Source organism: Aspergillus brunneoviolaceus, assembly GCF_003184695.1.
Source record: "Aspergillus brunneoviolaceus CBS 621.78 unplaced genomic scaffold BO95scaffold_15, whole genome shotgun sequence".
NCBI classification, from domain to species: Eukaryota; Fungi; Ascomycota; class Eurotiomycetes; order Eurotiales; family Aspergillaceae; genus Aspergillus; species Aspergillus brunneoviolaceus.
Genome location: NW_020290745.1, coordinates 90,044 through 114,478, shown reverse-complemented (window position 1 = coordinate 114,478; position 24,435 = coordinate 90,044). Strand labels below are relative to the sequence as shown.

The 24,435-nt window shown below is 42.6% G+C and overlaps 9 protein-coding genes across 9 annotated transcripts; 5 read left to right on the top strand and 4 right to left on the bottom strand.

Moving 5' to 3' along the window:
* Nucleotides 1-352: 352 nt before the first annotated feature.
* Nucleotides 353-2,479, top strand: BO95DRAFT_55528 (proline-rich nuclear receptor coactivator motif-containing protein). Its single transcript, XM_025592059.1, has one exon. It carries the CDS (start codon nt 789-791, stop codon nt 2,184-2,186), a length of 1,398 nt encoding a protein of 465 aa, XP_025444883.1. The 5' UTR covers nt 353-788; the 3' UTR covers nt 2,187-2,479.
* Nucleotides 2,480-5,597: 3,118 nt separating this feature from the next.
* Nucleotides 5,598-7,657, top strand: BO95DRAFT_440403 (SMI1/KNR4 family protein; the record flags this gene model as incomplete). The annotated part of the gene is made up of 2 exons (XM_025585957.1): nt 5,598-5,608; nt 5,704-7,657. The coding sequence occupies 2 exons, from the start codon at nt 5,598-5,600 to the stop codon at nt 7,244-7,246; spliced, it is 1,554 nt and encodes a 517-aa protein (XP_025444882.1). The 3' UTR covers nt 7,247-7,657.
* Nucleotides 7,331-7,771, top strand: BO95DRAFT_55480 (uncharacterized protein). Its single transcript, XM_025592057.1, has one exon. It carries the CDS (start codon nt 7,415-7,417, stop codon nt 7,736-7,738), a length of 324 nt encoding a protein of 107 aa, XP_025444881.1. The 5' UTR covers nt 7,331-7,414; the 3' UTR covers nt 7,739-7,771.
* A 226-nt stretch (nt 7,772-7,997) lies between these two features.
* On the bottom strand, nt 7,998-9,107 carry BO95DRAFT_440401 (thioredoxin domain-containing protein). Its single transcript, XM_025585956.1, has one exon. The coding sequence runs from the start codon at nt 8,938-8,940 to the stop codon at nt 8,224-8,226; it is 717 nt and encodes a 238-aa protein (XP_025444880.1). The 5' UTR covers nt 8,941-9,107; the 3' UTR covers nt 7,998-8,223.
* Nucleotides 9,108-9,531: 424 nt separating this feature from the next.
* On the top strand, nt 9,532-11,106 carry gmtA (GDP-mannose transporter). The gene is made up of 4 exons (XM_025592056.1): nt 9,532-9,860; nt 9,954-10,041; nt 10,108-10,479; nt 10,542-11,106. Exons 1-4 carry the CDS (start codon nt 9,618-9,620, stop codon nt 10,982-10,984), a joined length of 1,146 nt encoding a protein of 381 aa, XP_025444879.1. The 5' UTR covers nt 9,532-9,617; the 3' UTR covers nt 10,985-11,106.
* An 866-nt stretch (nt 11,107-11,972) lies between these two features.
* BO95DRAFT_383965 (25S rRNA (uracil2634-N3)-methyltransferase) lies at nt 11,973-13,666 on the top strand (the record flags this gene model as incomplete). The annotated part of the gene is made up of 2 exons (XM_025583438.1): nt 11,973-12,156; nt 12,522-13,666. The coding sequence occupies 2 exons, from the start codon at nt 11,973-11,975 to the stop codon at nt 13,502-13,504; spliced, it is 1,167 nt and encodes a 388-aa protein (XP_025444878.1). The 3' UTR covers nt 13,505-13,666.
* BO95DRAFT_356939 (FYV10 family protein) lies at nt 13,631-15,038 on the bottom strand (the record flags this gene model as incomplete). The annotated part of the gene is made up of 4 exons (XM_025582329.1): nt 13,631-14,062; nt 14,119-14,313; nt 14,381-14,920; nt 14,985-15,038. 4 exons carry the CDS (start codon nt 15,036-15,038, stop codon nt 13,631-13,633), a joined length of 1,221 nt encoding a protein of 406 aa, XP_025444877.1.
* A 279-nt stretch (nt 15,039-15,317) lies between these two features.
* cbf5 (pseudouridine synthase CBF5) lies at nt 15,318-17,322 on the bottom strand. The gene is made up of 5 exons (XM_025585955.1): nt 17,107-17,322; nt 16,885-17,041; nt 16,191-16,822; nt 15,911-16,137; nt 15,318-15,854 (listed from the first exon to the last, which is right to left on the bottom strand). Exons 1-5 carry the CDS (start codon nt 17,216-17,218, stop codon nt 15,537-15,539), a joined length of 1,446 nt encoding a protein of 481 aa, XP_025444876.1. The 5' UTR covers nt 17,219-17,322; the 3' UTR covers nt 15,318-15,536.
* Nucleotides 17,323-17,498: 176 nt separating this feature from the next.
* On the bottom strand, nt 17,499-18,908 carry BO95DRAFT_440394 (uncharacterized protein). The gene is made up of 4 exons (XM_025585954.1): nt 18,875-18,908; nt 18,727-18,824; nt 18,265-18,307; nt 17,499-18,211 (listed from the first exon to the last, which is right to left on the bottom strand). Coding segments are annotated over exons 1-4 (558 nt in total). The 5' UTR covers nt 18,876-18,908; the 3' UTR covers nt 17,499-17,795.
* Between the last annotated feature and the right edge of the window lie 5,527 nt (nt 18,909-24,435).

The window sequence follows — 24,435 nt, the reverse complement described above, 5'->3', positions numbered from 1 at the left end:
TTAGTTAGACTAGGTCCTGTCAGTTTAACTGATAACTTGTTGCGGTGTACGTACGGTACAGTGTAGGCAGGGCAATTAGCGCGAGACACCTTGATTACTAGGACGTACGCAAGTAAACACACTTCTCACACTTCTGCGAGAACCGTCAAATCTTCTTATAGTTCGTGATTACCAAGTTGTGGACTCGAAGGGGAGAGGAAAGGTATCAACCGCACTGTAACTGACTGAAAACAACTGCTTGCTACCTGATCCTCGACCGACTTTACTGTACGCAGTGAGCCAAGGTGGGCGGCGGATGCTGAGTCATCACTGTTCACCCCCGCTCCTCCCACCCCCAGCCTTTCTTCTTCCCGCCCTTCCCATGGTCCAACAACCACTTCGAACCCAACCCAGCTTCAACGACTTCCTACAATGTTTCCCAGCCTGCTTTCTTTACTCTGTCTTTCATCGCTCGTGTAAATGTGAGCATGTCTAGGATCCCTGGCTTACTTCCTCTTTTACCATCCTCTTACTCATTCCACACTTGATCTTGTACACAGAAGCTTGCATATATTCCCCGTGCACACCCTCCGATCCAAGGCCAACTGGTTGGGCTACACCTCACCATCGCACTGCGCAATTGTCACTTCGTCGTCTCTTGAGATTGTAGTGTCGGGTTCTCCAGCACAGGCTGCTGGGCACACTGCGTAATACAGCGAATTTCTCGCCTAATTATTCTGACTTGGCTCTCGCGCTTGTTTTCTCATATCCGCTTCCGAAGCTGTGTCTATCTTCGAAGGCCTTTCACAATGTCAACCCAATCACCTACTCCTCCAACGCCAAAGGGTCCTCGAAACAACCGTCGGAATTCGAAAAGAAATACCACCCCGCTGTCTCAGAAGGTCACCTTACTGGCAACCCCGCCCTCGTCGCCACCGCGGAATCAGAGTCCTGGCGGAACTGCCACGGACTCTTCTTTCAACTATAACCCTAGTGCGTCTAAGAAGAAGCCTGCGCGGACCAACAGAAAACCTCGCGATGCATCAAGGGCCTCTCCTGTTTCTAGCAACGAGCATCGGCATACCTCATCGCACTCACACAATCTTTCCACCCCACAAGCAAAGGACAGCTCGCATTATGCAGGTCCTACTTTTCATGCATCGCCAGCGCCGTCCGCTCTTCCAATACCAAGCTTTTTTTCCAAGTCGTTGCCTGAGTCGGACATTTCTTCGGGACTAGAAGCCGACAACGACAATCTCGATACCAGTCCAGAATCAGAAAGTACGCCCTCCAAATCTAGAGTGCGTCCGGTCTATGAGGACGAAGGACGCAAACCCACACCACTCGATTTTCTCTTCAAAGCTGCAGTTGAAGCTCGAAATACTCAGCAGCCGCATAGCCCGGAGTCGATCATGAGAATATCATCCCCACAAACCGATTTAAAAGCTCTTTGCAACCGCAGTACCATCGGCGCTGGCGCTAGCGATGGACTCTTCACGGCCGATGTGGATGGTCCCGAAAGCAGTCAATCGCTCATCGGGACCTCATTCGCTGCATCCTACAAGGATCGCATGAATGCTCTGCGGTCAGCCAGTTCACCCTCTCCGTCAACAGACCACCTGGACGAAAATGAACGACAGGTTAAGACAGAGGCTTTGAAGAGCCTGCTGCTCAACCCTCGCCCTCAGAGACCGTCCTCAGCCTCGGTTACGGCCCAGAAACAACATGGAAGCTTCAGTGGGCATTCCTCTGCCAACCATAGTGTGCCTCACTTTGCGACTCCCCTAAGAGCAACTTCTGGGCCACCTGCTTCTTACTCGCATTCTATGTCTACCGAGCACCAACAACCCGTTTCTGGCATCGGTTCGTATTCGCCAATACCATACACGCAACACCACGCTTTTCACCAAGCCCAGCCCCCATACTCGCCTCTTCGAAAGGAGGTTCTCTCGACAAAAGTTGGGAATAGACCGACTGTTCCTGGAGAAGCGCATACCTACGGGCAGCCAAGGTCTCCGTCTAAATACGTACAATACCCAATGTACTATCCCCCACCTCAGCACTCTCCCGTGTCACGTGCCATTTCGGTTAGTCCGGCTGCGCAATCTGTCGATACTAAGAAGATGGAGGATGATTTGCGACGTATATTGAAACTCGATGCGCCCTCCGGTGTTTCAGCTGGTGGCATTCAAAGCTCATTCGCCTGACTGCATCTACATGTCACAGAATGCTAGCCTTTACTCTTGTGCTGATATTTGTTCCCGATCAATTCTTATTTTGATGCTTCGGATCTTAAGTACCATCTGTTCAATGATTGATTTGAGCTCAACTCCAGCTTCTGAGCGCATCCAGGCCGATACTAATAGCCGTGTTCGCATCATTGCATGTCTTTCATTCGGACTTGATTGACATGTCTTCAACCTTCCCGGTTTTCTATCTGGCTCAGTAGCTATTCTTCCCTGCTTGTCTTGTTTCTCGTTCCTTAAGGGTTTTCGTTTTGGCTTTATCCCCACCAGTCCGCCCTTCCTTGTTGATATTCACCGCAGCTCATGTTGGTAACTTTATGTTGTGGATGGCTGGGATTATGACTCTCGCTGGGATCAGTTATACCCCATTTGCATCAAACCTGGAGTCTGGTTGCCTTTCGAGTATTTTTCTCTGGGTGTCGAACCGGCAAGGCTTGATGACCGCGTGGTATACTTCATTGTTGTTATTATAGTACTTCCACTGGGTCATGTTTCTTTTGCTCACATCTTGTCGTGGGGGCCATCTTTCAATTCATGTGTTGCCCTGATGGTCGCATTCTCTGGCCACCCTATATCATGTCGGGATTGTGTGGCACAATGCTTTCTGGCTAGATTACTCGTCATGAAGCTGAGGCAATCTTCATTAAGGGCAGTTTTGGAGCAGTTGTTGCTGGTACACACGACCCCGCATAACCTTCAGAATCTCTATCATTCCTATGCTTCTATATTTCTCGACACACACTAATCTGTATTTACGTTCATCACCGTCCATGCCTCCCGTTATCTGATGTGGCTCTCTCTGCACACGATCATGTGCCGGCTGTTTATCATGGGATTTTCAAACACTCTCCGTGTCGTGATACATGAGTGATGACACATATAAGTGATGTTGCTATGGGTCATGGCTGAGGGGGGAGCCACCCCCCACCCCTTGCTGCTTGTTGCATAGGCATCAGGCGAGCTTACCAAGAAGACTCAGAACAGATGACAGTATTCATGGACACTGGCTGCTTAGCGAGGCAGATAACTCAGAAAGGAATTTGGAAGGAAACGTGGACATGTTCTATTTTATATATATATATATATATATATATTTACATATGAATATATGTGAGTATGTATATATGTGAGTATGTATAAACTCTAACCCTGCCCGGCGGAGAATGTGAAAGGACAAGGTCAAGGAGTAGCGATAGACTAAAGATAGCTACCTAGTAGGTATTAGAGAGTCCGTACCTGCGTAATTACACCCAATGACCTCAAGGTTGTCATCCACTGCATCTAATTAGTTAACCTGACTGGAGGAGAGTCCAGAACGCGGACAGAAGCCGCCACAACAACGAAGCCAAGCCTAACGGCGAAATGGTACGTACGGAGTAGTTCCCGACGACCCACTCGGCTTCTGCTCCACTTTGCACTGAAAAATTACGCGGCCAGACACAAAAAGAGTTGATGAAGATGAAGATGGAGCATGTAGGTTACTTCTCTGTATCAGTACTATTTTGGGGAGGACATAAGAATAATAATAATGAGTCAGCCGGGACTGTTTGTACTCATTTGTATAGGTGCTGTATCGTATTATACCTTTATGGTATGTAGGGACTTGAGTTCGATTACCGCTTTAGGGGAAATTGATATTGACACCTGTTGTATTTCTAATGCAACCAGTGTTGGACCCTATGAAGTAAGCGGTAGAGCTTTCTCAGCTCCTTCTCCTTTATGTTAGTGTATATATAGAATCCATGATGTGGTTATTCTAAATGAGATTGATATGAATATAGACCCCTTAACCATAATAAAGGGAATAGAAAAAGATTCCCTAGTCAATATAATCAGCCCTGAAGAATCCCAGTAGCTCCTAACATAGGAAAAATTCTACCAAAAACATAAATATCTCTAATACCATTACCGGTTGTACGGGAAAGACTGCTGGTGTCAGTATCAATTATTTGCATTAAAGGGGTTTGATGATATAACTAACTACTAGGTACTTTATGTGCTGTGTACCAGGTATGAGCACTCCGTAAGTACCAGTTAGCTGTAAGTACCGTGTCTACATAGCAAGTTCCTCATATCCGGATTCAGCTATGATACTTGTACAAGAGCGCAGGAATGCAGTGGCGCTCTTTAGAACCCGAGCTTCCCTTGCGCAGAACGTGCATTCAAGAGAATTTCTAGGCAGTTTGATGAAGAAGAGAGAGAGCTATAGCAGGTATACTGTACTGTACTGTATAGTACAATAGGATAGCCCCCCAATTTCAGATAGTAAAGGCAGGAAATCCGGCCAGCCAACTTCAGCAGTCTCCCCTTCCTTCCCTGGTTCCAGATGCCGCCGCAATTCCAGGGGCAATCTCTGCTCACTACTCCGTACAGAGTGATCATCTTAGATACATATTAAGCAAGTTAGCAGTTGACTACCTGTACTGCAGTAAGCACACAGACTATCTCACAATATCCCTGGTGAACAGGATGAATAAAATGGGTACTAATGATCAAAGTCATCACTAAGTTACGGAATACAGCAGTTATATATAAATCAGATCTCAGACGATACTAAATAAATACTCTGTACGGAGTAAGTCAGAGCTAATCGATTATCTTAGTTGCTATTTACTTTCCTCTTCTTGCCTCCTTCCCTCCCTCTTTCTTCATCCATCCCCAGTTTACTCTGTACTTATCCATGGATTCAGTTGCTTCTTTCCAATACTGATATTAAGCATTGCTCACTGGAATAGGCTCTTGAATCGATTTTTATTATTATTTTTATTGGGTTGGTTCTCCTCTCAATTCTCCGATCTCCTAATCCTTACTGGTCAGGTCTATTTTTCATGATTGATTTGTTCTTTTGAGATCTTCTCTTCTTTTCTTCTGCAATTCTACTTGTACACTCTGACTACTCTCCCTCCCTCTCTCCGCCCCTCTTCCCCCTTCCTTGCCGCCTTCCCCTCCCACTCCGTCCACTTCTCTTCTCTTTCTTCCCTCCCTCCCTCCGTCTCCTCATCTTAATTATTCACACACTCACACTCATATTCACACTCACACTCACATTTCCTCTTCCTCTTTCCCACCCTCCCCCTTCCACATCCCTTTTCGTCCCCTGCCCCCGACCCGAAAAGAGCTTCCCATTACAACACGCGATTTTCTCTCATCCGTCAATCACTCTATTTCGTCACTCACCTCCACCATTTGAACATATCTTGCAACTCAAGTCCTTGAACAACACGACAGACTTCGGTTTCCTGCATCAACCTCAGACACAGAGCCAATGGTCACCTTCCGCTGTTCCTGATCTAGGCAACGAAGAAACATCCGTTCGGACACGCAACTCGGCTTCTTGTTACATCTTCCTCCCTTCCCCACCCGCCTCTCACAATGGCGAATGCGTAAGTGCTTTATATTCTTTGTGGTTGACAGAAACACACGAAACCATATCTCTTATCGACTTTACTGCTGTCAGACCATCTAACCGCTTAGATAGCATCGGTTCAGCATGGCGTTCCTTTTGGCATACCATGACTTCCTATGATCGCCATGCATCCCACGACTCACCTTATCGATCAGGCAAACATGTACCTCTCAGTCAAAGCCGACACGAGCCACTCACGTCCATTGCAACAAGTGCTATCGAATCGCGCCCAGATTTAACTGCCCCTTACGATGACGACCAGCAGAAAGGCTCGAATGGCTGGTCTGGATCTCCTACGGGTACGGGGTCTCCGAATCGCCCTTATTCGCCTGGTATGCGTTCATTGTCATCACAAAAGCGGCAGTCAACCGACCCCGGTGTGGAAGGAGTTCCGGAGATCCAGATGCAAAGCTTTCACGACGGCGCCCCGCCTCCACCCCCGGTTGGTCACTCGTGGAGAAAAATTGACAGATGGCTGGAACACAATTACGAGGAGCTTTTCGATAACTTGTGTGAGGGCTGTACACAGAATGATATCAACGAATTGGAGCACGAACTAGATTGTAGCTTGCCACTAGAGGTTCGGGAGTCGTTGATGATGCACGATGGGCAGGAGCGCCCGGGTTTGCCTACTGGCATCATCTTCGGATGTATGCTCCTTGACTGTGAGGAAATCGTCCAGGAATGGAAGAACTGGAGGACAGTCAATGAAGAATTCTTGAGCAGCTCGATGATGAACTCGGTCCCGAAAGCAGTCGTCAGCTCGTCTTCGGCCGTTCCGCCCACGCAAGCGTCAAATCCCATGTGGAGACAGGATCTTCTCGAGCGTCAGGACTCGCAGCCCCCGAATGCTGTTCAAAAGGCGTATGCTCATCCTGCGTGGATTCCTCTGGCTCGCGACTGGGGCGGCAATCACATTGCGATTGATCTGGCCCCCGGGCCTGCTGGGAAGTGGGGGCAGGTCATCCTATTTGGCCGTGACTATGATTGCAAATATGTGGTCGCTCGGTCTTGGGCCGCATTTCTGGCCATGTTTGCCGATGATATTTGCGGCGGCAAGGTTCACGTGGACGAAGAAACCAATGAGCTCAAGCTTCTCGAATTCAAGGCGCAGAATGTCGAACCCCCTTATCTCGAGATTTTACGCTGGAGAACTGATCAAAAGTATGGTCGAAAACCACCTCGCCGCAAGACTCCCAGCGGCTTGGGACTGACTACAGGAGGCAAATCTGGCCAAGCATCCCCCTATGGCAGCCCCACCCCGAGTGAAGAACGAGGCAGGTCGCCGCATCGCTTCTCAAATCGTGGTTCTACTCAAAGCCCAAAGACTCAGTTTGGCATCTCAAGTCCCCTGGCTCGCGTCACGGAAGAGGCCACAAGTCCTGTTCACACCACAGCGGATGCTAGTAACTCAGAACTTGCATTCAAAGATGAACAGACCGAGGATTTGATGGAGATTGCTACGCCCCAAATATCTGGGAAAGAGAATGACGAAGCACTGGGAGCCGAGCCTGAGCATGGACTTTCAGAAACAGACAAGGGACTGTCAGACCAACCTCCCGCTGCCGGGTTGAACCCTGAGGTCTTAGGCGAGATGAAAAATGTAGCTATCTAGACATCGTTTCTGCAGCGCTGTTTTGTTCTTTGTATTTCTGCCAATCCGTTTCCCTTATCATGCCTTCGCTCTGACTATGAGCATTTTATACTTTCGCAGTATTAATGAAGGTTGATCTTTTGTTCGATTGTCGAGCATGCCATTTTCTCCTCGGCCCATTGGCCAGCGATGGGGATATTAATTTATTATCTGAGTCCATTGTATAAACTTCTCACTTTGTCCTTCATGGCCCCAATGGCTTTGGCTTTTGTTTCTTACTCTACCTCATTTGCTGTCCCAGCATTTTCTGTTGATCGTCATTGCTTAGGCAGTTGTCTGTGGATCCTTTCGTCGCCTTTTCTTCTCTGTTATATGCCTTTACGATGTTTGTATGTAATCTTACTTGACAATGATGCGGTATCCGACCACTTCCGGCGAGTCATATCCAGTCATTCTTCTATTTCAATCGCTCGGTTCCTGGCCATGAACACTCAAGGAAGTGTTCAATGGTAAATCTGCCAAGAGTCGGATCGCCTGCAGCGACCATCCGTCCCATCGTGATGAAAATGCGCAAAATGACTAAGGCAGGTGGCTAACATCTTTGTTTTTTCCCGACACGAACTTTGCATCGATCACACGTGGCTCGTTTGATTCAATGTTTCGAGCCATCGGGTGAAAGCACTTTTGCTTGTAGCGGCGACAACCATAGATGAGCTTGGCCATCATTTGATTGATCACGCGAAAATAAAAGGTCCTATAGCTTAGTGCGTGACGCAGAAACTTGCGATTAAAGCGCATCTGTTCACCAAATGCTCACAGACACGGGCATCCCAGCACCACAGTTCATGGTTCGGGATACTCAAATCCGTCAACTATGCAAGGGCCTATTGCTTCCATCATTATGCTTTCTGGGGTCGGAAAGGGTTCATCTTGTTCAACTCTCAGTCACCTTGCGTTGGTGATTACGCCCAGGCCCTATTTTGGAGGCGAATTCAATGCTAATCCCAATCATCATCCTCACCATCCTCACCGCCAGCAAGGCGGCGTTGATGTACGTTACCGCTCCGGATGGCCCGTTGCCTTCCATACCCTCGCCCATTGTTGTCGTTGTCGCTGTCTTCGTCAGACTGGTCTGAGGTGTCACCCGTGGCCTTGATTTTCTCTTGGGTGAGAATTCCTTTCCAAAGAAGTCGTTTCTCTAGCGTTGCCGTGCTGAACCCGTCTGTCCCATCGCGCCCACCTGATCCAAGGCCCTCGAATCCCACCACACGTTCGACCGCTACCCCATCTTTGAAACCTATGACACAGGGAAGGACACGAATCTTGAGCTTTTCTACAACAAACGGGGTGTCCCGCACGTCAACCCGCGCAAAGCGTACTTCGTGGTGCTGAGAAGCCAGCGCCCGGATGTGCTCGTCCATGGTGCTGCAACGCGCGAAATCTGGGTGTGCGAAGTGAATGACACATCGGTGGGTTTGTGTTGTGAAATCCAGAAGTAATTGGTCGGTTCTTAGAATGGGATAGAGGTTATCCTCAACGACTGTTCCAATAGGAGCTGCGGTGCTGCGGGCCGCGTCGTTCTGGGCTGCAGTAAACTCAGCATTGAGCTGTTCGATTCGATGCGCGCGGTACGATGAATCGTCTTCGTTCTCCAAAGCTTCAAGAAGGGCATCGTCGTCGGATTCATCCCGGTCTCTGGTAAGATGATGGGCCATGGAGATGAGCGTTTTGGCGAATGTTGACGAATCTGCGTATGTAATTGGTATCCTTGCTGGGAATAACAAAAAGACAAGGCGAGATACTGGAGGTGTTCAGCGGAGAGAGGAAGCGAACTGAAGGGAGGAAGATTGTCTGTGTTTGCTCGTGTATTGTCCGTTGTGGGGGACTGTATTTGTATTCGGAGTATTACCGTAATTGTATGTTATATGTACATAAGCTGGTAAATTATTATTACTTTTCAATACCAATTGAGATTGCCGCATCCGGAACCAGAGATCGGCCTCTGCCACCTGCACTGCAGCCAGTCAAGAGTTTTGCTGAACAACACTTCCCGACTCTTCCTCACTCCTTCACCCTGCAGCCTTTATCAAATTCCTCCCATCTTCTCACCATTACCACTCTTATTCCCCCGCCCCCCCCCAAAACCTCTTTCCATTCTCTTTCTCTTATCATTACTTTTGCGCCTTCTCTTGCTCCTCCGTTCAGAGCCATTCACCTGAGGGACTTGTCTGTATCTTTGATTTTAAGGTTGTTACAAGGACTTTTTGTTCCTTGAAACAACTCCTATCGACACCTTGTCGCTCACTCCGCAAACTGCGACTATCTGAATCCCATTTGAACATCCTCTCTCCAATTGTGCTCTCGCCAATCCCCTCCGTCTCAAGTCAACAAAATGGCCGACGGAAAGAGGACAGATGACTATACGATTGAGATGGACAAACTGGATCAAGGCAACAAGGGTTTCGAGGCGCCGCCGCCGCCTCAGCCAAGGAGCGCCCCATCCAACTCTTTGCAAAATAATCCAATACTGCCAGTATTAGCTTACTGCGGATCGTCCATCCTGATGACAGTGATGAATAAATATGTCCTCTCCGGCACGGACTTCAATCTCAATTTCTTCCTCCTCTGTATCCAGGTACGTCGATGCAGCATTGAGCACCAGAAACTCAAATTTGCGCGAAGCGCGTGTACGAAGATGCTGACCGCAGTTGTCTTTATCTGTCCCCAGTCCGTCGTTTGCATCGTCGCAATTCAGACGTGCAAAGCCTGCGGCATAATCACTTACCGTGATTTTAGCGCGGATGAGGCCAGGAAGTGTATGCAGTTCCAAAGGCAGCCCTACCCGTTGAAGCAGATGCTGACTGATTCTCGATCATACTTAGGGTTCCCAATTACCCTGTTGTTGATCGGCATGATCTACACGGGCTCTAAGGCGCTCCAGTTTCTTTCAATTCCAGTATACACCATTTTCAAAAATTTGACCATCATCCTTATCGCCTATGGTGAAGTTCTGTGGTTCGGTGGCTCTGTCACCGGGCTCACGCTGTTCTCCTTCGGCCTGATGGTTTTGAGCTCACTCATTGCTGCGTGGGCAGACATCAAACACGCTGTCGAAAGCAGCTCCGACGCGACCACTACGGTTTCGACATTGAATGCCGGCTACATCTGGATGCTGATCAACTGCCTCTGCACTTCTTCCTACGTATTGGGCATGCGAAAACGGATCAAGCTCACAAATTTCAAAGACTTTGATAGTCAGTCGTTTCCCCTCCGATCATGATCTCGCATCCGCCCTGTTTCTGACGTACCTTTCTAGCCATGTTCTATAACAACCTTCTCTCCATTCCTGTGTTGATCGTACTTTCCGGCTTGCTAGAGGATTGGTCATCTATGAACGTCAACCGCAATTTCCCCCCTGTCGACCGTAACAGTATTATCTTCGCTATGATTCTCTCGGGCTTGTCTACGGTCTTCATTTCATACACATCTGCATGGTGCGTTCGTGTGACTTCTTCCACGACGTACTCCATGGTCGGCGCTCTCAACAAGCTGCCCATTGCGGTTTCTGGATTGATCTTCTTCGATGCACCAGTCACGTTTCCCAGTGTTTCAGCTATTGTCGTGGGCTTCGTCAGTGGTATTGTCTATGCCATTGCCAAAATCAAGCAGAATGCCAAGCCCAAAACGGGCGTTTTGCCCACCGCTAATCCTCCCGTGAGCGCCAGCAGTCAGAGCATGAGAGATTCGTTGCGGTCTTAAATAGAGTTACGCTTGTTAGCACAAACGTTCTGGCTCTAGGATAGAGTTGCCAAGCTGACCACCGGGACCGGTGCTCTGTTTGTGTGATACTTCCACAGTGCAGCGTGTACAAATCATTAGACTGAGTGAAACAAGGAAATCATGCTAATTCAGTGGGTGCAAGAGGCCCTCAAGGCTCATTGTTGCGTTTTACATCTTCAAAGCCCCTTTTCGTCTTGACTCAGTCACTTCAACTTCATTTCTATGCTGCATAATATTCTTCGACTTTTAGTCGGCATCCCCAGCATTTACATTTTCACCTTCAGGGTGCGCAGGGGATGCGACAACATTTTCTTGACCAGTGTGTTGTATCTCCGTTTCTCTCGGAATTTCCTCCTCCATCCGCATGGGGCATGGCTAAAGGCGTGTCTTTTCCTTTGACACGGGTTCATTTCACGAAGTCCACCATGGGAAGCGAAGGCAGCATGGGGTGGGGGTGAATGAACCAATGTGTCTTAGTGTCTTGAGTCTGTATATATGAAAGTCCTATATCACATTTTAATAAAGTCATAGATCCTGGTAAATAGTATAGCTGTCGGAAGAGTCGATGTCGCATGCTAAATGTTCTACCTTGGATAATAGGGGACTTTTTATGTTTCTCACCTGGTATAGAAATGCATGTTTGAGGGGGGGGGAAAGATCAGTCAAACTTACACGGCGGTGGCTATACCATAAATACAGGCAATAAAATACCTAACCTCCTGATAGTCAACCACATCCCGACTTGACCAAGAGCGGCGAATCAATTCATCAATTGCCCTACTTTACATTCTGTGGCTACCTAGCCCTGTCTTTCTCTGTGTCTCCCTCGCCTTTCTTTCGTTTTCTCTTTTTTTCTCTGTTCTATTGGTTTGGATAATCAATGGGCAAAGCCAAGAAGGGCCGCCTCCAGAAAGGCTCCGGTGTTGCCGCGGGGGCAGCAGCCCATCAGCCCAAAAAGCACCGGAAAATGCACACATTTTCTCGACTGTCCACGACGACAACGACTCCTCCTCTTGGTCCCCCCGCAATTAAGCATGATGGCAAGGATTCAAAGATTATAACAGGAGTGATCACCTCGCAACAGCCAAAACAGCATCGGCGACCCATCGTTCCCTTTGGGAAAAAAGATCGCATCTTGTTGGTCGGGGAAGGTGAGTTCGTTGTTTGCAGCTAGTTCATCTCGCATTGCTCTTGCACCATATCCTTCCTTCCTTGACCATTCTTAAGGCTGCCTGCTTGCTATTATGCCAGTGTCTCCAAGGCTTAAACAGCTGGCGTTGCAGGAATGCATCTTTTTTTTGCTAGGCCGCAACGTCTTGATGACCTGGCACGAAGGAGGGTTGAGGCGGGCAGTGTGATTTGACACGCCCGAGAATACTTTCGCGCTACTTTGTCCTTGAAACATGCTTGCTATCATGGACTGTATGGTTCCAGGTTATAAGCGGCAGGAATTCCCCATTGTTCGCCATGGCATCACCTGATCTACTTCCAGGAAATATTAATCAAAATTCTCTAGGCGACTTTTCCTTTGCCCGCTCCCTGATCCGTCAGTATCGCTGCAAGGCTGTCCTGGCTACTTGTTATGACTCCAAGGAGACTCTTCAGCGCAAATACCCCCAGGTGGATCTCAATATCCACGACATTCTCACAACATTCAGCAACCCAGCTAGCTTGAGTGAAGACAAGAACCCATCGCTTGGTCCAAAACGTCAGCTTCCCAAGGTCCTGTTCTCCGTCGATGCTCGGAAACTGGGTCTCCCTGCGGGTGGCGGCAGAGACGTTCGCAATGGCTGGTCTCGGCGAGAGCGTCGGCGTCCGGCATGGCAACAAGCGAGAAATGTAGCTCTCGCTTCCGCCCCGGATGGTGGGCAATGGGATATCATCTCCTTCAATTTTCCCCACGTCGGCGGTCTCTCCACCGATGTCAATCGACAGGTTCGTGCCAACCAAGAACTCTTGGTAGCTTTCTTCAAGGCCTGCATCCCATTGCTATCGCCCAGTACAGGGCTGGTGGATGACGATGAAAGTTATGAGTGGGAGGACTATGAAGGTTCAGATTCGGAGACCAGCCAGAATGATGACGACGATGTCGCCGAAATTAATAAGCCATTACGTTCAATAACGGCCGCCGGCCAGGCTGAAGACCAGCATACGTCTGGTCCGGGTCGAATTCTGGTGACCATATTCGAGGGGGAACCCTATACCTTGTGGAACATCAAGGATCTTGCGCGGCATGCTGGCCTGCGAGTGGTCACGAGCTTCAAGTTCCCGTGGGCTTGCTATCAAGGCTATTCGCATGCACGGACACTGGGCGAGATCGAGGGGAAACGTGGAGGCAGAGGCGGATGGCGAGGTGAGGATAGGGATGCAAGAACATATGTATTCGAGCTTAGGAGAGATGACCAACCAGTGCCTGGGAAGAATGCACTATCGACCAAAGCTAATCATGGCGCGAGGAAAAAACGAACGAGAGAAGCTTTCGATAGTGACAGTGATTAAGAACACGACCAAATCCCATAACTAAACCTAGATATGTATACGAATGAATCGAGTCGAGAAGATCACACGGGAATGTCAAGAAGAGCTTCGATCATTTGAAGAATCCGGCATCGAGCATTGATGTCTTCACATAATGTATACCTTCTTCATTTCACCTTCATCAAAAATCTCGCCGGTGGTTGGATCTTTGACCTTTCCCGAGTCAACACAACCGACATTCTTGCTCAAATCTATCAGCCGCTGCTGGCCATAAATTCTGCCGTTGGGTAGAACTATCGGATCGCTTTCGACGTAGCTCTTCGTATGGTGAGCATAAGGCATATTACGGGCAAGTTCGTTGAGCTCGGTAGAGCAAATGGGGCAGACGGATGTTGTAGTAGAGAGAGAATTGGAACTTGAAGAAGTGTAGGCTGAGTGACACGAGGGCGTCTTTAAAGCTGATAAGCCTGCTGATAGTGCAATATGAAGCAGAGGGCGGGATGATAGTGACAATAGCTGATGATGAGTGCGAATGAATAGCTCGGAAAGACGGCTCCATCTATCAAGAGAGTATAAAGACTTCACATTTGTTAGTTGAGCGACCGTGTTTCGCTGATAACGAGCTCTTTCTTTACCTTATAAGGTTCAGCTTTAGTATCTTGCGGAAAAGCAAGTAGTCCTGCGGCCCTGTGTATGTCGGCGGATTGCGTCTCTATATACGGGGCGAGGTACTTCTTAGCATGCATCATTGCCTCAACATATCTTTTCCTGTCCCCACTCCTGATCAATTCAATGTATTGTTGCAGTCGGAGTTCAAATTCGAGATTATACTATGATTTGATGTTAACCCTTCGAGTCATATGAGCACAAGAGTGAAAATGAGACATGTCCACAAACCTGGCTCTTCTTCAATGCCGCCTTGTTTTCACCGCACCATTGGAGAGCATCCTTTGTCTCACCTTGACGCAGGCTATCAGCAATACGTTGACACTGTACAAACACGTTAAGATCCACTAGACCCTCAATTCCCTTCTCATGAGCTAGCTGACGTGCACTTTCTATATAGCCAGAGCGCAGCATGTGATCGACAATGAGCCTATTCAACCTGACTCGCGACCACTGGTCGTACTTGACGTCTGCCAAACTCGGGATTTGCTGAAGACTTTCAAGGTGCTGAATGCGTTTTCGGGACTGCTCATGAATACTTTTCTCTTCCTGGTGCAGATTCTCCATCTTGCGCTTCATTCCTTGCATCCGGGATATCATAGCGTCGAGGGCAGCGATGGCTTGGTCGGGCGCTCGGGAATTCGACATTGAGGCATTAGCGATTTCTTTGAGTCCGGGAAGAACAAGTTCCCTCTCCCGTTCAACGAGCCGTTGAAAAGACTTAAAGTTTCGACGTGCAAGTTCATGGGGAAGACGAAGGAGGGATTGGTCCTGTGACATAAAGAGATGTTAAAACCAAGACGGCACTGGCAAATTGTAGACGACTGTCAGTTACCAAGAGCAAATGATTCTCCGCATTGAGCCGGGTTGAAGTAAGCTCCGCCGCCATGACGTCGCAGAGGCCGCACCAGAGACGAAGGAAGTCTTTGCTACTTCAGACACGTGTTATAGAACCTCGCTTGTTTTTGGTCCCCGAGAAAAAGAAGAAGAAAAAGAAGAAGAAGGGAGAGGGGGTGATCAAAGGAAGCTGGAGACAATAGGAGTGGGTGGTAGAGAAAGTCCTCAAAGTGGTATGAGAGGGGCGGCCGTGGGGAAAGGCAGAGACACCGCCCAAGTCACGATACCCTTTCGCAAAACCAAGTCGGCATAACTAAAATGAAGTAATGTTCTTCAATGAGATGCTATAACTGAAAGAAAACCTAGGTCATATAACTAAGACAAATAAACATGTATTTGATGATCGATAACCTTTTCAAACCCAGGACTCCGATACAAAGAAACAAGTATGTTACAGGATTCCTGCCTAGAGGAGGCTCCGAACAGAAGGGGAATTCTCATCCGGAAAACTTTTGCTCTCAAGTCAGGCCCATGTAATTCCCGGAGGTGACTAGTCACTGTCATCACTCTCTTCCTTCGACTTGGACTTTCTTCGATCCTTCTTCTCCTTCTTCTCCTTCTTCTTGCGCTTACGCTCAGCGCGTTCCTCAGCAGTCTCACCCTCATGCCGTTTGCGTTTCTTCTCTTCGTCATTGTCTTCATCAACCTCCATCTTCGTCTGGGAAGATGATGGCTCTTCGGCAGAAGCCGCATTCTCATTTATGGCGGACTCAGTGGCAGGCTGACTGACGGTTTCCTCGGGGGCACTATAGTCTTTATAGTCACTCTTCCACTTGGCGGGGGTAGCCTCGTTGGCACGACCATATTTCTACATGCCAAGTCAGAACAGTCAAATAATTGGTGAATTAGGCATCGTAGACTTACGTCCAGCTTTCCAGCTGACTTAAGCTTCTTCTTTTCCAGAGCCACAGGTCCCAGACCCCATCTGCGAGGGTAAAGGTCGCGCTCCATGATGCACCGCTTGACCTTGGCCACGACACCGTGATCGCAGGTAGACAACTCAACAGTAGACATTTGAGCAATACCAATAGCGATGGCCTCACCCTTGGTAGTCATGAGTACTACCTCCTCGTTGACATCGATACCGGCCTCTTTGCGGACATTAGCCACTGCTGCACTCGTGATTGCGTTAGGCTCCACTTACCAAAGCGAAGGAGGCCAGGAATCATGAGCTTAGCGCCATAGCAGACAGCATTGACGGCACTGTCTTTGACAACGATACGCTTGTATGTCGTAAGGAGAGTCTCAAGAGGCCTGATAACCCTGCGCAGATAAGACTCATCGCGCTGATTGTCATACATCCACTGCGCGTCTAGGACATCGTGCAAAGTCACCATACCGCTGTTCTCATCCATGGCACCACTGCGCACACGCCGTAGCTCCTGCATGTGTGCTCCGACCCCAAGAAGGAGACCGAGGTGGACACAAAGGGTCCGGATGTATGTTCCAGCCTCACAGCTGACCCAGAAGACACCAAGGTGTCTATCGTTATCGAACTCATAAAGCTTGCTCTCATGGATTGTTCGAATGCGGAGTTGACGCTTGACAGCAGAAATCAAAGGTGGGCGCTGGAAAAGTGCGCCAGTCAACGTCTCGAGTGCCCTCTTGAACTGGGCCTCGCCGCCAGGGATTTTATCGTGAAGACGAATTACACAGACATATTCCTTTCCTGCACCTTGCTGGGACTTGACCAAGCGAGTGGCACGGTCAATACAGACGATCAAGCAACCGGTGACCTTAGGATCGAGAGTTCCGCTGTGGCCAGTTTTCTCCGCTCTTTGTAATAAAAAGTCTCAGTATCTTGGAATCGACTGGTCATGCAAGGCGAGTAGTAATACCTTAAGATCCGCTTCATCCAAGCAACAACCTCATGACTAGAAGGGTTGGAAGGCTTGTCGAGGTTAATAACACCGGAATTGATGTACGACTTTAGGTCACGCTTGAGAGGAGAGCAGCCTGCAGGAATTGGGGTGAAGTGACCGGTTCTGACAAGAACTGACATGGCAAAATCAGCACGGGCTACATAGGACTGGATATTCACAAGTTTGAAGTGAACGTACGCTTGTCATAATTCTTCAGTAGAAGCGGCCACTCCGAGGTATCGATGTTGGAGGCACTAGCCTCTGGCTTAATCGTGTAGTCCATCTCGTCCTTAGCCACTGTAACCGCCATTGTGAACAGTCTGGCCTGAAGGGTTTTGAGATAGCCAAGTAAGTGCGCGCGTTGGGAAGATGGCGCAGGAAAAATTGCACTTCCCGAGCTAAGGTTTTTGCTCTGGCACTAGCGAGGAAGAAAGTCTAGGAATTTTTAGAAGTGCGGCAAAGGCTGGAGCGACCAATACCGTTAGCGCAGAAATTTCGCCCTCCGGCTCGATGTCCCGTGACCTAGACTTTTCTCCATGATACAACAGGCTCGTAGGTGGAATTTCTTTGATAATAAATATTAATATTGTCTCTGATGGAGTTCCAAGACAATATTAAATATTACCGTACAGTACGCTCCCGACTGCTAATCCTCACAGCTAAAGAATAAGTAGCATGCTAGCGATTATGTGTCGCTTGGCCGCCCCAGACCTGCTTGACGAGCGCCTTTCTTTCTCTTCAGGAATCAATCCCAGCCGCAGCAACTGCGAACCCTTTGTGAACGGCTCCTTGTATTTCAGGGTACTCTTAACTCCTGCTGCTAGCATACCGTTGCTGCATGTTCCCTTTTCTGCTTCTGCACCCTCCTAGGTAGTTACGACCTCGTCTCAGTCACTTCCAAGTCGTCTGCCCGGACCTCTTCGATTCCATGGCCCCTGGAACGCAGAAGTCCAGCTTTCAGAAGCGGCGGCCTGGGTCTGATCCGCTGGCCGAAAAGCAGTACCGTAGGTACGGTTATCGCCACGGGGCGTGAGATCGGAAAAGAATCTCCTGATGAATGCCGGCGTAACAAGGTAGTTTTGTCCACCTCCAAACGCCGGATAGATACGGGTAAGGAAATCATACAGATGCGCAGCGACTATGCCCGTGCCATCGCTTAGAACGGCTGGCCATCCAATAGTGACCAAGGTGAATGCAAGCATCGCCCAAGGCAGAAATTCCACCGGTATCTGGACCACAAAGAATGTCGCCTTTCTACCACGATTTTCCTGGGAAAAGGTGTAAACGAAGGCCATGATCAGAGCTAGGAAGTATGATCAGTAGATACACGCATGCTCGGTGCTACAACGGGCTCACCAGAGGTAAAAGTTACGCTTCCCAACAAGCAGCCTGCAGTGAGCTTGGGCTTGTTAGTACAGGAGGATAATTGATGTGGCTACATAAAGCGGAACGAAGAAACAAAATCTGGTGAACAAAAATTTTAATAAGGTATATAGCAGAATGTAGGGCACCATAACCACCAGCGTAAACCATTGCATCACGCTAGCTATCTCACTGGTCGTCCCACCATGCCTGCAACAAATATAGCCCTGAAAGGATCGATGAGGTAGGCACTATACGGATGCAGGGGTGATCTTCCTCGTTTCCAGGAACCGCTTCAGCTAGAATGCGCTGGGCGGGCAGATATGCGAGGTTTGTTTTTGGTTTGGGGATGGTGAAGATTGGGAAAGAGCAGGGTGGTTTGAGAGGCCCGGAAAATCCGGAAGGCAGCAAGTGGACAAGCCATCTTGACAAAAACAACTGACGCCCTTGACTTACCATTATGACGGAGGCTACAAAGATCGTATACACGAAGAAGTCACCTGGACCGGACAACCTAGGTGATCTAGTTTCCAGGGAGCTACCGTAAGTGTACACTAACGGCATGTTAGCACGCCTTTGAGTCCGATCCAGGACGGCACCGTACTGAAGTAAACATCCAGGAATAGGGAAAGGCGTGGTCGCGTGATCATGAATGAGGTGAAGAGTCTCCAGATCTCTGGGAGAAATTTGAATACAAGGCGGGACTCGAACAGGCAATAATAGCCATTTAATAATCCACCATGTATCAAAGCAGACTGTGCAAATGTAAGTGCAGAGAGAGTCCTGGTTGCATTATTAGTTCTTGTCCAGGGCTACAAGGTGAGTATAAACCCCAGATTCACTTGGGACATACCTTATGACAGGAGGTGCAGACCAAAATTGATCCATAATGTAGTCATTCAGTCTGGGACTAGACAGCCGCAGATATTTCTTTGTGTTTTGCAAGGCGCTATTCTTAACATTCACATAAAAATGTCTTCTGTTTGACACTGTATCAACTGTCATGTAGGAAAGGAAACAGACCGCAATTAGGTTAAGAAGGGGTTCTTATAGGTAGCTGAAATGAAGGGGAGAGTTGTTGTGTGGAACTTGTTAGCTTGGCTCGGTGAGTAATTTTCCGTTCCGGTAAACGAGATCAGTTGGACCTGCGAATGTAGTTTGCAACACTCTGCTTTGTCAGCTTGAAAAATTAAGTTACTCCGCCGCGTACGTGAACACAGGTCATCTGAACGTTTTTTTAGGCTCAGGTGGAACGTTCCCGCGGCACGTGATGTCAAGCCCTTTATATAAGTAGAAACGTTCTACACAACCCTATGAATTACTGTTTTTTATTATTAAAATTCAAATTCCTCTTACATTCTTAAATACTCTTATTTCTAAGTAATTTTTCTAAAATATCTTCTGACTATTTAAAAAATAATTTAGAAAAATTACTTAGAAGTAGAGTATTGAAAAGGATGGCGTGAAATAAAATTTTCTGTTTATATAGATGACAGGGTCGCTTGGAAATCATGTGACCAGGCTGCTTATTAAGCAGTTTTCGTTCCACGTGAACCGAAAAAACAGTACAGCCGACCTGCAACCATGCCGCGTACTTCATAGTAATTTACCTGCTTTCTTCCCACTGTATTCCGTATTACACAGTAGTCTAATTAATTCCAAGTTACAAGTGTAAGCGGGGGATTATCGGATAACTGCTATTGACACCGGCTGTAAGTATGTAACTAAACTCTCAATAGTAGGCGGTAAGCCTCATAAATCTTTTATTCTCTGGATAGTAATATTCTAGTACAGAATAAAATACTCTAATATCAATACAGATCTTGTCAATTCTAATAAAAAGGATAAGAAAAATCCTCAATAAAGAACCCTAAGAGCAGCACGGAGGTATATCCCAAAAGTTATTAAACTATAATAATTATCTTGATATAAACTGGGTATAATAATATTTTATATAATATAAATATAGTCTAAAAAAATAAATTATAAAGCTAGATATAGTAAATATTACTCTAAAAAATATAATTTATAAAATTAAGTATAATAACTATTATTAGATTAAATCTAGTTTAGAATATATTAAAAAGTTTTATTTATTTAAATATTAGTATTATAAAGTTATATTCAAATAATATAATTTATAATATATTATATTAATAAGTTTATATATATATTTCAGTTAAAAAGATTAGTATAATTTAATAACTTTTAGAATATATTTCTATATTTTCAGCTTTTTATAGTTCTAGAATCTCTAATATAATCTTAATATAAGAAGAATCTTTCTATAGGAACTTGTATTTTAGGATAAATTCTAATAATAATATAAAAATATATTCCAAAAATGATTAAACTATACTAATTTTCTTAGTTAAATAATATATATTAACTTATTAATATAATATATTATAAGTTATACTGCTTAAAAATAGCTTTATAATATTAATATTTAAATAAATAAAACTTTTTTAAAATATTTTAACTAGACTTAATTTAGTAGTAGTTACTATATTTAATGTGAATAATCGCTGCAAGCGAGGATTGATTAGATAAAGAAATTGTTTATTTAATAGAGAACCTGGGAGGCTGGGAGGCTAAGTATATTTGTCACGGATAACTCTCAACACCCTAGTTGGCCGCCTATAAGTCTCTTATATCTTCCCTATATAGTAGTTATAATATTAATAATTCTAATTCCTTTTATATATTAAATTCTTTTTTTTGCTAGACTATAGAAGAATGAAAATTAGTTTTAAATTTATTAGACTGTTATTATTCTATATCTAACTAATCTTTTTTTCTTAATAATTTTAATTTTTTTTAGTTACCTATAGAATATAGTATATTATTTTAATAATTATATTAAAATAGCAATTTAAAACCGAAAAGTTTTTTTATTTCTAAAGAATTTTTATTTTTTATAATCTTAGATTTTTTCTTAAAAGATCTTACTATAGTTAAAAATATTATTAGTTATTTCTAAAATTATTAGTATTTATAGTACCAAGCTGCCGAATTATAAAAAAGATTTAGTAAAATAATATTAAACTAATATTAGATTACCAGCAGAAATTTTTATATTTTTTATATAATTCCAAAATAATTATTAAAATCAAGAATATTCTACAGTTTAAACTTTTTTTAATATTTAGAATTAATAAGAATAGTTTTATAATTTGGATTATAATTTTTAAAGAATATCTGCTAAATTTAATATTAATTATTATAAAATTTTTAAAGCTATAAGTTATATAAGTATAATTTATTAGTAAAAATAATATTAATATTTTAATAAACTGCTGTTTAAATAAAAAAATATTAGCTATTTATAGCCTGTATTTTTAAAATAGATTTTATTTTTAATTTAAAATATTATTATTTTTAAATCTGATGTTATCAGCCAGTTGGAAAAAATCTAATAAAAAGATAATTAAGATCTATATAAGTTTTATACTTATTTTAATATTTTAAAATAATATTTTCCTAGAGCTATTAAAAAAAATAAAATAAAATTTTTTTATTAAGTTATTTTTTAACTTAAATTATTATATATAAGAATATATATATTAATGTTAGAAACTACTTGACACAGTAGACACACTGGTTAGGCAATGTGGAAGCCGTTTAAATGATCGAAATCAATCTATTTGGTGCTAAGATATAAGAATTTTAAGCATAAGAAAAAGAAGAAAAGAAAGAAAAAAAAAATATAAGCCCGTAGCTTATTTATTATAAAATAGCTCGGAAAATAAATAAAATAAATACTACAAAGACAGTAAATAAACTAACTAGGTTTGTTAGATTTTCGGGATTAAATAGATTAATTAAATAAATTGGGTTAATAGAATATTCGGGGTGCTTAAAGTTAGTTGAATATACTAAATATATTAGATTAATAAGATATACTAGATATTATTTTTATATAATTCTTCTTTTTAGTTTTAACTGTCTATAAATAATAGATATTTTTTTAGTCTTCTTTCTGGGCGTCTAGTAATTTTAGTAGAAGTTTTTATTATACTTAAAAAATTATTATTTAAATAGTCTGTTAACAGATCGTCGGCTTTTATAGTAGTAAACTAAGCTTAAAAATATTTCGAAGAATCTAAATATTTAGAATATATATTATAAAAGTTTTTTAGAAAATTAACCGCGTTATAAAAGTTTTTAACTAAATACTAAATATTATCTGTAGTATTATAGTTTTTTTAGATAATCTAATAAAATAAATATTTTCAGTAAATTTATAATACTAAGATCTTGTTAATTTTATACTCGGTTTTTTTTAAACTATTATTAGAATTATTTAGTCTAAAATCTGTTTCGGTATAGATTCTAGCATAGCTGTATAATATAATTTTTTAAAATAAAAAACAGAATAAATACAGACTGAGAATAAAAGATCTAAACAGTATATATTTTTAACTTTATTTAAAATCTTATAAGATTTATACTACTTATCTACCAACTTTTTTAATAGCTGGTTTTAATTTTAATTTATATAGTCCACGAATACTTTTTTTTTTTTTAAAAAGCTGTGTTTTTCCGGTAATAGTTAATATTAAATATTTACTATTTTTATATTTAGACTATATTTTTTTACGAAGTTTTATATTTTTTATAATTAAAGAGTAGTTTAACAGGCTGTTTTAATAGCTTTAATTTCTAACTTTTTTTTTAATAATTTTATTTAGTTAAATAAAAGTTATAGTTTATAGCTATATTTAGCTTAAAAAAATAAGATTTCTAAAAAGATATATAATAAATAAGCAGCGGCGAAGTCTATTATTAGTAATATATTTGATTAATTATTTTAAAAATAATTTATAAAAAAAATATGTTTTTAAACTAGATATTAATTTATATTTTTTGTTTAGCTGTTTATTTATAAATAGTATACTGTCGAAAACTTAAGTTTAATTTATAAGATTCTATATAGTTCTATTTAGAATTTAGAGACGAATTAGGATTTATAATCTAATATAATTATATTAAAAGATTCTATTTATATATAAATATATTTAAGAAATAATACCGCTATTTTCTTTATAATAATTATTTTTATATAAGAAATTAAAACTATCTGTTTATTAAACCGGTTTATAACTATATATACTATATTATATTTATACCTATTTATTAAAAGAAAGTAGAAGTCTATTAAAATATATTACTATAATTAATTAAATATCAGTAATAAATTTAATAGTCCGGGAAAAAGATCTCTTCAGTAGTTTTTTCTATTATATATTATATAGTTATTTAGATATCTATATATATCTTTGTTCTATATATTCTAATAATATTATTATTTTATAAGTTTAAGGATTTTTATCTATTCTAAATAAACTATTAACAGTTATTAATATATTTTATTTAGAAGTTATATTTTTATATTATTTATATTTAAAACTATTAGTCGAAACTTGTTTAACAGTAAACTATTATATAATTTATAATTACTTTTTAGATTAAAAAAAAATATTAGGCTTCTGCAGAATTAATAAAAATATAATTTATTTTTAAAATCTAATTAATAATTTATATTATTTTTTTAAAGGTGCCAGGCGTGCGATATTATCTAAATAGATATTTAAATCTAATTATTCTAGTTATAGCAGGATTTGTTTTTATTTATTTAAAATAATATTTTCTTGGTTTTAGCAGATTAAAGCGTCGGCTAGAATATTTTTTTTTCTAATTAATAATAGATTTAAAAATAGAAATAGAATAAAAATTTGGTTTATTTTACTTACTATATATTTAGTTTTTTTATGGTTATAAAATATTTAAGAACTTAGTAGTCAGTAAGAATCTTAAATTATTTTATATTAAATAGTTTTTTTAATTCTATTCTTTATACTTTAAAAAAACAAACTATTATAAAAAGTTTTTTATTATAAATATTATAGTTTCGTTCAGCTGGTACTATAGTTTTTGAAAAAAATATAATAGAATATTACTAGTTTTTATTTTTTTATATTAATATTTTAGTAACTATTTTATCTGAGATATTTATTTCTATTTAAATAGATTTTAAAGGCTTATAATATTTTAACACCGGTATAAATATAAAAAATTATTTTAATAATTTAAATACTATTTAGCAGTTACTATTTTATATAAAAAAAATATTCTAATAAATTAATAGAATTAGAAATTTAA

Bases quoted from the DNA above. Each gene is read 5' to 3' on its own strand.
- BO95DRAFT_55528 (XM_025592059.1), top strand. From the start codon at position 789: ATGTCAACCCAATCACCTACTCCTCCAACGCCAAAGGGTCCTCGAAAC.
- BO95DRAFT_55480 (XM_025592057.1), top strand. From the start codon at position 7,415: ATGGGGATATTAATTTATTATCTGAGTCCATTGTATAAACTTCTCACT.
- BO95DRAFT_440401 (XM_025585956.1), bottom strand. From the start codon at position 8,940: ATGGCCCATCATCTTACCAGAGACCGGGATGAATCCGACGACGATGCC.
- gmtA (XM_025592056.1), top strand. From the start codon at position 9,618: ATGGCCGACGGAAAGAGGACAGATGACTATACGATTGAGATGGACAAA. The intron at 10,042-10,107 runs GTATGCAGTTCC...GATCATACTTAG, and splicing joins CGCGGATGAGGCCAGGAAGT to GGTTCCCAATTACCCTGTTG. The intron at 10,480-10,541 runs GTCAGTCGTTTC...GTACCTTTCTAG, and splicing joins AAATTTCAAAGACTTTGATA to CCATGTTCTATAACAACCTT.
- cbf5 (XM_025585955.1), bottom strand. From the start codon at position 17,218: ATGGCGGTTACAGTGGCTAAGGACGAGATGGACTACACGATTAAGCCA. The intron at 16,823-16,884 runs GTATTACTACTC...TTTATTACAAAG, and splicing joins TGGATGAAGCGGATCTTAAG to AGCGGAGAAAACTGGCCACA. The intron at 16,138-16,190 runs GTAAGTGGAGCC...ATGTCCGCAAAG, and splicing joins TCCTGGCCTCCTTCGCTTTG to AGGCCGGTATCGATGTCAAC.
- BO95DRAFT_440394 (XM_025585954.1), bottom strand. The intron at 18,308-18,726 runs GTAAGTCAAGGG...AACAAGCCCAAG, and splicing joins TTGTAGCCTCCGTCATAATG to CTCACTGCAGGCTGCTTGTT. The intron at 18,212-18,264 runs GTGAGCCCGTTG...CATACTTCCTAG, and splicing joins AAGCGTAACTTTTACCTCTG to CTCTGATCATGGCCTTCGTT.